This window comes from Quercus lobata, chromosome 4 (genome assembly GCF_001633185.2).
Source record: "Quercus lobata isolate SW786 chromosome 4, ValleyOak3.0 Primary Assembly, whole genome shotgun sequence".
Lineage (NCBI taxonomy): Eukaryota > Viridiplantae > Streptophyta > Magnoliopsida > Fagales > Fagaceae > Quercus > Quercus lobata.
Window position 1 is genome coordinate 91,462,046 of NC_044907.1, and position 11,155 is coordinate 91,473,200.

At 33.5% G+C, this 11,155-nt stretch overlaps 1 protein-coding gene across 1 annotated transcript; it reads left to right on the forward strand.

The window, feature by feature from the left end:
- Positions 1-2,555: 2,555 nt before the first annotated feature.
- Positions 2,556-4,184, forward strand: LOC115988096. The gene is made up of 2 exons (XM_031111733.1): positions 2,556-3,065; positions 3,390-4,184. Exons 1-2 carry the CDS (start codon positions 2,743-2,745, stop codon positions 3,874-3,876), a joined length of 810 nt encoding a protein of 269 aa, XP_030967593.1. The 5' UTR covers positions 2,556-2,742; the 3' UTR covers positions 3,877-4,184.
- The last annotated feature ends 6,971 nt before the right edge of the window (positions 4,185-11,155 follow it).

Consider the following 11,155-nt stretch of genomic DNA (forward strand, 5'->3'; position numbering starts at 1 on the left):
ATGTTTTTTAGTGCTTTTCATGAATGTTTAGTTTTGACTATTCACAATTAGGCAGATTTCATAGTTGAATGGTTTGTGAAGCAGCCTGTTAAATCTGAATTGACTAGTCATAAATGATAAAACTTGCTTGCTATCATACAGAGGAACTATTTTTGAACAGGACTAGCAGCTTGAGACACAGACTACCAGTCTTTTTCATCTTTGAGTTGCTTTGCACAAATATCCTAAAATAGTAAGGTACTGCTCATTTTGTTAGTATCTAACTAGGAGGAGGCGAATCGAAGTGTGTGGAATGTGGATAATATGAATCAAATAATGGGTTAATGTATAATTTAGAAATTATGACTGTCTTGATTCATTGTCTACATCTGAATTTAGATATTTATTTTTGAGAATCATTTTTTTAAATATTTATTTTGAAACTAAGATATCATGACATTCTTAATTTATAGAGTCTACGTTTGAATTTATAAATAAACTTTCGACTAGATAAAAAAAATAAATATGTTCTTAGAATTTATCAACAAAAATTATTATAATTCATCCTCATTCAAACTAAGTTGAATCAGCTTTATAGATACTAATCAAAATAAGCAAGACGGGGTGGAATTAAATTGCTTTGATCATGGCCATTCCATGAAATTAGAAGTCATGGCCTTGAACCATATGGATATAGTGATATACAATATATGGAGGCAATAATCTCAATTTAATATTCACCATTTTTGTGGGTTTTAGGTACCTCGATCAATAAATTTTTTTGTCGCTGAATTGGATATGAATTCACATCTTGCTATGAAAAAACTAATTGGTGTTTTAGTTTGAATAATCATTATAGAGTGAATACCACAAATTTAAATATATCGCATCAATTAAGAACAAATCACCAATCCCTAACCTAAAAAAGCTTTGATAAAAGTAAAATTCTTTTGACACAACTAAATCCATCTATTTATAAATTATAAGCGTTAAAGTGCTTCAAATAATGGTAACTTGATGATGTATATGAACTTTGTTTTAGAAATGGAGTTGGTTTTTTTTTTTTTTTTTTTTTTTTTTAGGGGGGGGGGGGGGGGGGAGTTCCACTAAGAAGAGAAAAATCTGTTGTTTTAGGGTAAAATACAAAAAACAACCTATGAGGTTTGGGCTAATATTAGACACTACCTAGTCTTCTAAAAAAAATATCAAATTTACTCCCTAAGCACAAACCAAATAACACTATTTGTGCTCATTTCCCCAAAACTATTGCGGCGAGGTTAATTGGCACAATGCGAACCCATGGGAATTGTATTCTGACAATTATAGGTATAAGAAAGCTTTTCAATAATAAATAGTATAAATAATAATCAGAGAATAGAAGCAGAAGAGGACTTGGAGAATCAAGAGAACTATCCAACAATTTTAAGTGTGGTTTGTACTTAAGGGTCAAATTAGATATTTTTGAAAAGTTTAGGTAGTGCCTAAAATTAGCCCAAAACTTAGGAGTGGTTTTCGTATTTTACTATTTTCTTTATAGTCTATGACGATAGCTTGAATCTTTCTCTCTCTCTCTCTCTCTTTTTGTTTTAATAAAAGCTTTAATTTCAAACCTTTCTTTTTGAACAAGAATAATAATACTACACTATTTTGTTATGGTAAGGTGTGAAATGCACCTTAAAAAAATATAAAACCACATTGAAACATGTAAAAGCAGCCTAAAAAATTGTAAATAGTTAGAAAATATGTCATCCCTTAGAATTTTTCTAACTTTTCCTAGTTAGGTTGAAATTATTAAACATAAACTCCTAATCCTAAACAACCCCCCTCCCCCTCTCTTTCTCCAAGAAAAATTCTCCCCAAGGATGCAAACCTCAATTCTATTTGTTCTTTTCAATAATAGAAATTTCATAGAAATGCACTCGTGCCTTTCATGAGTGGAACTTTTCCACTTTAGAGAAAACACCAATAAACCATAAAGAGTGGTGAAACTTTCCTTTATTGAAAATTCATAGAAAAAACGATCTAGATTTCGTGTGCACAAATAAGAACAAATAGTAAGTCAAGTCATAAAACGTAACCAATTTTTATTAACATGTCTATGAACCATGAGTGGATAGTGTTCATGTTTGATATGATAACCACCAACGCCATGGTTGCTTTATTCAAACCGAAGGTCAGATAATGTGAATTCAATTTTTCCTCCTATTGAGAAGGGTACAATAGCAACAAAATTTTCATGTTCACATGTGGAAGACAAATATACCAAATGTAGTGCACAATGTCAAAATCCACAAAACGACTAAAAATTTCACATATTCATTTGGACCATTTGGTCCATTTTCATGGCCATGTTCAAAATCACTAAAAATCCAGATCATCCAACCTCAATTTGTTTCAAAATTTCAATTTTCCTCCTATTGACAAGGGTACAATAGCAACAAAATTTTCATGTTCACATGTGGAAGAGAAATATACCAAATGTAGGGCACAATGTGCAAAATCCACAAAACAACCAATTTCACATGTTCATTTGGACCATTTAAGTCCATTTTCATGGCCATGTTCAAAACCACTAAAAAAAATCATAAACACAAACCTCAATTTGTTTCCACGAACTCAACAAACACAACAAAACAGTCAAAACGCAAACGCAAAACACAAAACACAAATCTTTCCCCTCTCTAAACTCTCTCTCTGTCTCTCTCTCTTCCACATGAAAAGCTTAGAACTTGAGAAAAACCCAATTGAGGAATAATAAAGGCCATGTCTTTTCTCTTACCCAACCTCTCTCCCTCTCTTGTTCTTCATCACAATCACAAATCAAAAGAAAAAACCCTCATTCACCAATCACTCTCCCCTCACCAACCAAAACCCAATTCTCACTCTCACTGTATCTCTCCTCTCTCCCTCACCAGCCTCCAAACCCCTCCTCCACTACAGGGTGTAGCTCAGGTTAACACTCCCCCTGGTGCACAAGATAAGCACCAAAAAGATGACTTCTATGTCAACCTTGGCCTTGCTGTAAGGACGCTCAGAGAAGACCTTCCTGTGCTATTCACCAAGGACCTCAATTATGACATTTACAGGTTATTTTCTCATCTGGGTATTTCATATTCTTTGATTTTCTTATCTGGGTCTGTTTTATTTTCTGTGATAAGTGTTTAGGTCCTGAGAAAGTTGGAATTTTTTGTGGAATGTTAGAATATATTAGGCTACATCTTTTATATGCTGAACTGTGTTATAAAGGTCCAATATAAATAGTAATACATTAGGCTTGATATGATAACCCTAAAACCATATTAGCCCTATAGAATTTTACAAAACCATGGTCTACTTAATTTATAGAAATGTCCTAATATATAATATCCTAATATGTTCTAAGTTCTAAAATGGAATTTGATTGTTTTCAGGGATGATATTACATTTTTAGACCCATTGAACACGTTTACTGGTATTGAAAACTACAAATTGATCTTCTGGGCATTGAGATTTCATGGTAAAATTCTGTTCAGAGAGATTTCACTTGAGGTATATAGGATTTGGCAACCTTCTGAGAATGTGATTTGGATAAGGTGGAACTTGAGTGGTGTACCTCGGGTTCCATGGGAGACCAAAGGGCAGTTTCAGGGGACTTCAAAGTATAAATTGGATCGAACTGGGAAAATTTATGAACACAAAGTTGACAATTTAGCATTTAATTTCCCACAGCAGCTCAAACCGGCTGCTTCAGTGTTGGATTTGGTGGGTGCTTGCCCTGCAAGTCCTAATCCAACATTTCTGTTTGGGCCAGTGGATGTATATTCATCTTCATGGGTGGAGTTTTATCGGGCAGTGAGGGGGACATTGAATCGAGAAGGGTACCTACTTTCACAAGATGGTTTGGTTACTTGTTCATAGTTTAGTGAGCAACTCCATACAAGATTTATACTCGAAATTCAATATACATATGTATTAGTATTTAGTGCATTTCATTTTGTATGATATATTATATTGGTCTATAGCAAATAATGGTTTTTGGTGGCCAAAGGTGTATGTATATAGGCAGGGATATTGGAGAGATCAATGTAATTCTTGTTTTGGTGGAGGCAGAGTAGCTTGGGCACATATGGTTAGCTAATACAGGTCAGAGATGTTACATATATATGTATACAAAACCTTGATTCTGTTTTTAGTGAATCTAATTCTACATTTATTCTGTCACAAAATTGAATCCTATAGTTGATTTACTGCTAACATATGATTGAGTTTGTCTCTTATATCTATGGTTTGTTTGGCTCCAAAGATTCTTCACCCATAATTTTATATGATGCTCACCTTGATTTGAGGTTTAGCGTGGAGGAAGTTCATGTTTATCCTTGAAGTCTTCCTTAGGTGAATTTTTTTCCTGATTGCCCAACTTTGCATCTCATAGTCTAATTCTCCATGCTATCTTCTCTATTACTTTAACTCTGTCTACTTTCTTTCCTCAATTTGGCCTTTTCTCTCAAGCCTGAATGGCTGACTGAATCAACAGATGTAAGGTATCAAGATTATTTTATTTTCTCAACCACACCACATGGTCATATATTGTCTGTATTATACATTTTTAAGAAATCAGTGCAACATAACATTGAAAGTAGATGAGGACTTTAAATTTATAATTGAACTGCTGTTTGTTTCTTAAATCCTGATGCTCCTCTTGTATTGAACCAGTTCAGTCAGCCAAAACTAGATGTGAATTTTGAAATACCATTCTCCTTTGTGCTTACTAAACTCTTCATGGATGTTACAATAATACAAGCATATGTACAGTTTGAACAAATTCTAATAATCATTTAGGGAGTATTAGTAATTGTGGAAGAACCTCAATGATGGGCAAGGAGCGGTAGAATGGGTTTATGAACTTCGGGGCACAATCAATTGAGAGCCATGCTCATGAAATGGAAAACACTAGTTTTGCATCCCCTCTTCTTCCTCTTGAGGCCAAATTCTCAGTTATCAAAAACATATTGTTTAATGGTCACTACAACAGAGGAAAAGGTGTGCTTTGTACGTATATAATGGAAAAACTTGTGTTTGGATGGCAGATTTTCACCTCAAATATTTTGCCGAGTCCTATAAGTCTATAACAACTTAACTCACACATAAAGGAGCCATTCAGTAGTATGTGAGAATCAAGAGTGCAAAGCATACAGAACTTATGGAAAAATATCAAATCTTTATTACTTTACTGCAAAAGTACAAAAGATACTAAGGTTTGCACTCACAAAATACTCACTAGGAATTATGCCTTAGTCAAGACTAACCACCATCCACCAAAGCTTAGAGCATCCACAGTGGTGGTGTTATTTTTTTAGTTATTTGGCACCATAGAAAGCTATTTTATCTATTTTACCTACTTATTTTACAAAACATCCTATATTAATAGATCTATTTTAGTTTCCAACAAAATAAAATAATATAAACATCATAATAAAACAATATATCTACTATATTATTTTATTAGTTTCTTTCTTTCTCTCTATCTTTGTGTCATGCCTCTCTCCACTCTCTACTCTCACTTCTCACTTCTCTCTTCTCTCTCACTTCTCTCCTTTTCCTAGCAAGTCTTGTCGCCACTCTCTCCTTCCCACCCATCACCATCCCGAAACCTTCCTCGCTGGCGCCGGAGACAAACTTGTCGAAGCTCTCAAGGATCCTGTCGTGGATGAGGGCCTCTTGGGCCGCTAAGAACGCTGTGGGTTTGTGATTTTTCTCTCTACTCTAACCGATCTGTCGTGGGTTTGTGTTTTGCAGTGGTTGTGGATTGTTTTTGTTTATAGCGGAGGTGATGTGGTGTGGATTACTCATCGGATCATTGGGTTAATTTGGTGGTGTGAGGCAGGGGAGTTAGGCCGGTGAGGAGTGGAGGAGTGGAGTGGGTTAATGCGATGAGTGTGGTTGACGACAGAGCATGGGTCAGCGGCAATGGCTGATTGAAGCGTGGGTTGGTGGCAGCTGGGCTCGTGCAAATAGGCTTGGAGGAAGAGAGAAGCAGATGGAGAGAGAGTAAGGAGAGAGACATGAAGAAAAAAATGAGTAAAATAATCAAAAACAGTGTGAACGCACCAAAAAAAAAAAAAAAAAAAAACCTTTCAGCTACAGTGCATAACCAAAAATAGCTGTGTACTGTAGCTGTGGAGCCAAAAATATAGATTTGGCTCCACCATTATAAGGCACATTTTGGTAAGTGATGATGCTAAAAATAGCAATATAGCTATTTAACACCACCATTGTGGATGCTCTTATAAATTAAAAACATGCACAAAATACATTGATCTTACACAATTCAATCTCTTTTTTTTTTCCATGCTTTTGACAGCCCTAACAATCTAAGGGAGCTTGTTTTGCTTTACAGCATAAGTTACATGTTGACACTCCTAACAACTTAAATAATCATACAAGAAATAATTGTTGTACTTAGCTACCGGGTCTAGGAATTGCTTTTAGGACATAAATGACTGCTGCCTAGGAGCCTTTCCATGTTGCTAGCAGGCATGCAACTACTTGATAACTGCCCCACCATGTTGGTAGCACTTGTTCTGCGAGTAATTTTAGTGTCACCTAAAAAACCACAACTGTTATCACAATTATCCTACATGGCAAACTGTGATTGACTGCCTAATATTTTTACATGGACCTGTCACTCATTTGTTTGCCGCATAGACAGTTGTGGCAAGAGTTGTGTATTTTTTGTGGTACTAGATTTTCACTTGTTCTAGTCGTGCACTGTCCATGCAAACATACCTGATAGCCTAAGTTCTTGCCCAACCCCAATCTTAGCCCATGCATAAGAAGTGAAGGGTTTGACCCATGTCAATACCATCTCCCAAATCTGACCACACAATGCCACAACAAATCATCACCCATTTGCAGCCCAACAATGCATCATGCATGCCACAACTCAATCTGATTGCCCACATGAACCAGCATGCCAACACGTTCCAGTTCCACCTTACTAAGAAGCAATCAATCCATTGCTCATTAACGCGTTCATGGCTAATCCACACAAGGTTGCTATGACTCATCATCGCAAATGTTGCTTACAACACACGCATGGCCTGCAAAATATCAAGGCATGACCACGAGTACATCACATTTACAAGGCCATCAACATGTTGCCATCTCAGATTGATTGTACAGGCATTGACCACAAATGGGCCGGGAAGCAGAGCCAGCTACTGCCTAAAACTCGCTTCTTAGCCTATGACATAGCTCCTCATGCCCATGGGTTTGTGTTTGTGGCTTGGGTCCAAGGTGCCTCTACATGCAACCAATCATCTCAAGGATCAAGGGTCTAACAAAAGTACCCTACCACTCAAAACTTGTTATTTTTTTATTCCCCAAATTTGGAGAATTCAAAAGGAGGAATTATAATTTAATGATTTTTTCCATCTACTTCTATAGAGTTTTATAGGAATGAAATATTTATCCTCATCATACACTCCACAAGTCCCAATCTATTCTCCTCCACCACCATTTCTCTCTCTCTCTCTCTCTCTCTGAGAAAAAAGGGATAAAAATACCAAAACCATAAGCGAGGGGTGTTCCTCAAATATGAACACAGTTATCTTGAACGTGGTTCTTTTCTGAGTCCCTACACAATTTATAGCAAAGCTCATCTATGAAAATTTTTCCACATCCTAAGCTATTCTGTGTAGAGAGTATCACATTGAATTAGAAGTGCAGTGGTATAAGGTTGATGTGCTAGTTGAAGCTTTCCAGCTAATATATATGTAGGTTGGATGTTCTGAAATGGTGTGAGTGTGAGTCTGGTTTGCTTGTCTATTGGAACATGCTCCGGCCCATCTAAATTTGGGTCTTGAACGTGAGATGCAGTATTAATTGGTTAGATGTAGACTTTGGTATGAATTTATGTACTTGTTGGGCCTCCACCTAATAGCTTAAGCTTTTGGATTGGAATGCCCATTCCTCTCCAATTCTTAAAAAAAATAAAAATAAAAATAATTTAAAGGGTGCTGTTAACTTTAGAAGCATTTATTAATGTAGGGGTGACAAAATTGGACACGACCCACTAATTCCACACGACACGATACGATACGAAATTAGCAGGTTATGAGTTGAGGTTTAATGAGTTTGTATCATATTTAGGTTTACACAATTGACTCATTTAATAAACGAGTTAGGTTAGTATTCAACCTATGGAACCCATTTGACCCATTTGACCTATTTAATTAAATGATATTTTATCAATATGCCCTTCAAACCTTAAGTATATAAACTTATTAGTTGTTATAGTTTATTTTCTTTGACATATTGTGATTGATTTTTTGTGATATTGAGATATGATTTAATTTTGAATGATTATTTGTGATTTAATTACTCGTTAATTCTGAATTTTATATTAAAAATATTTATTTGTTTGTTTTTTCATAATATATTTTGATAAAATCTGATAAACAGGTTGACATGACTAATCCATTTAATAAATGGGTTGTATTAGGGTTGATGAATCATGACTCGTTTAATAAACATGTCGGGTTAGTGTTGACCTATATAATCGGATATTCATGAGTTGACATGACACGAACCCGACACACAAACACGAATAGCCACCCCTATATTAATGGTAGTAAAATCAACTTTTAAAATGCTTTTACTGAAATACCCTTACTTTATTGGGAATATCGAGAAAAACAAATCAACTGAATAATAGTGTCTCAAGCAGTATAGAAAAGAAAACAAAATCATTTCATTATGACTTAAATATCCTTCAAACCATTAATAAAAGGCATTTTGGCCTTGTTTTAATATTGTGAGAGTTTTTAGGCTTTTTTCACACTTAGAGCATGCACATTAGTGGAACTATATTTTTTATTTTTTTAGTTTTTAGTAACTTAAAAGGCTATTACACCCAGTATCAATGATTCTATTTTTTTTTTTACAGCTTCATTTAATATTATTTTTTTATTCTTCCTCTCTCTCTCTCTCTTTCTTCCTCTTCCTATTTGTGAACAAACAACAAACCCACACCACAGCCTGTCACATCCACCACCACCACCACAAACCCACCTCAACAACCCACCATAACAATCCACCCACAATAGTAACAACCCGATTTCAACCATAACAAGAACAACCCAGCCACCAATCCCAACAACAATCCAGCCTCCAATCCCACCAATCCTAACAACAACCCACACCACCACTAAAACCACCGATCCAAACCACCCAACCATACAAACTCAACCCACACCATGAACCCACATCAACCCACACTGATGATCTCAACGAACCTAGGTAACACCACGAAGAGAAGAAAGGCTTGGTTCAGTCGAGAGGGAGATAGAGGCAGCACTAGAGAGAAAAAGAAAGAAGGAAAAAAAGGAGAGAGAATGAGAGAAAAAGGAGAGAAGACCGAATAAACAATTTTTTTTTGGGGCATTTGTTGCTACAGTAGACCGCCAAAGATGGCAGTTTACTGTGACAAGGTTGTTAAAATTTTTAACTATGCCACCACTGATGTAGCATATTTTTGTTGTTTGTGGTGCTAAAAATAGCAATTTAGCCTTTTAGCACTACCAATACTAATGCTCGTTTACTCTCCTTTTTTTCACTCACAATAAAAGCATGTGCCATTTATTAATAAACAATTCATTCTAAACCAATGTCACTGAACACCTGATAACAAAGCCTCTAGTGCAATGCACGACTTAATAAAAAAATTATATATAAATTTTAAAAAATATTTTTTGATGATATAATTAAATTTAATAACAAATAAAATAGTAAAAATATTGTAAAAATTATGGTAAGTTTTAAATTTCTATAAGCCCTTTGTAGTGCTATATATATATATATATATATATGGCACTTAAAAAAATATTTCTATTATACTTGCTAACATCTAAAGTAGTGAAGTGCTAAACATCTATAAATTTCTTACATATATAACCAAAAAAAAAAAACATAAATTACAAAATTGCAAAAATATAAGTATTTAGAGTTTCTAGATTGCAATGTAGATGTAAAAGTTTACTTATAAATTATTTTAATGTTGCCATAAGTGAGGAAATAATTAGCATAATCAATTAAGAACACCAAATTAAATATGAATTGCATTATCTTTTTTTTTTTTTTTTAAATCATAGAATTTAAGCTATAATTGAACTACGTTAGTGTCTAGACCTTCTAAGGTACCACACTCAAAATAATTTCAAAAATAGATAAATAAAGGTACATAAAGAGAAAACAAATGTTGTATTGCAATGTAAATGTAAAAGTTTAAATATGTAAATACATGCAAAGTCGTAGGTAGAAGAAGAGAAGAATAAAGAAAAAGAACTGCATTGTAGGTATTCATTATAAATTATTTGATATATATATATATATATATATTGTTCTTGAGGAATTTGATATGAACTAAAAGTCTAATGATTCTTTTTCTTTTCTTTTTTTTTTTTGGAGAAAACAAGACTCCAAGTCTAATGTTAGTTGAATAGAATTTTATAAAAGACCTTTTTTAAGTGTACTAAATTGCTATTAGGTAGCTATTTTCTTTTTACATGTAGTATAATATGCTATTTTTTTTTCTTTTTTTTTTTTGCTGTTTTCTTTTTACGTGTAGTAATATAATTATAGGAAATGAAGATAAGAAAAAAAATTATATCTATTTTTAAAAAAAATCTAAAACGTGTAGTCGTGTACTACTTCTTCTCAAAAAATTAAAATGTGTATTAAAAATCAATTAGATTTTTAATATATAAGAATATATATATTAATATATTAATCATTAATTATCATTTTATTATAATTTCAAAAAAAACGTGTACTACTTCTTTTTACGTGTGCTTTTGTTTTTTGTTATTAAACATTTGGGTTTAAGATTTTTTTGTTTCTGTTTGTTTTTCTATTAAGATATTTTTTTTTTTCATCTTATTGATTATAATAAGAAAATGATTAGATGGAGAATTTTGATTGTAATCAAATTACAAATTTTATCAACTTAGAAGTTATAGGAAAAGAAAAATTATTTCTATTTTTTTAAAATCTAATAAAATTTCGGCAATTATAACTATTTTTTAAAAATTCTAAATCTAAAACGTGTAAGATTTTTTTATTGCTGTTTTTTTTTAATTAATATATTTTTTTTCAACTTATATATTATAGTAAGAAAAGGATTAGATAAAGAATTTGG

What these genes read in the sequence shown, in the direction of transcription:
- LOC115988096 (XM_031111733.1), top strand. Translation starts at nt 2,743, where the DNA reads ATGTCTTTTCTCTTACCCAACCTCTCTCCCTCTCTTGTTCTTCATCAC. An exon ending in CTCAATTATGACATTTACAG is followed by an intron (nt 3,066 to 3,389) that starts GTTATTTTCTCA and finishes GATTGTTTTCAG; the next exon opens with GGATGATATTACATTTTTAG.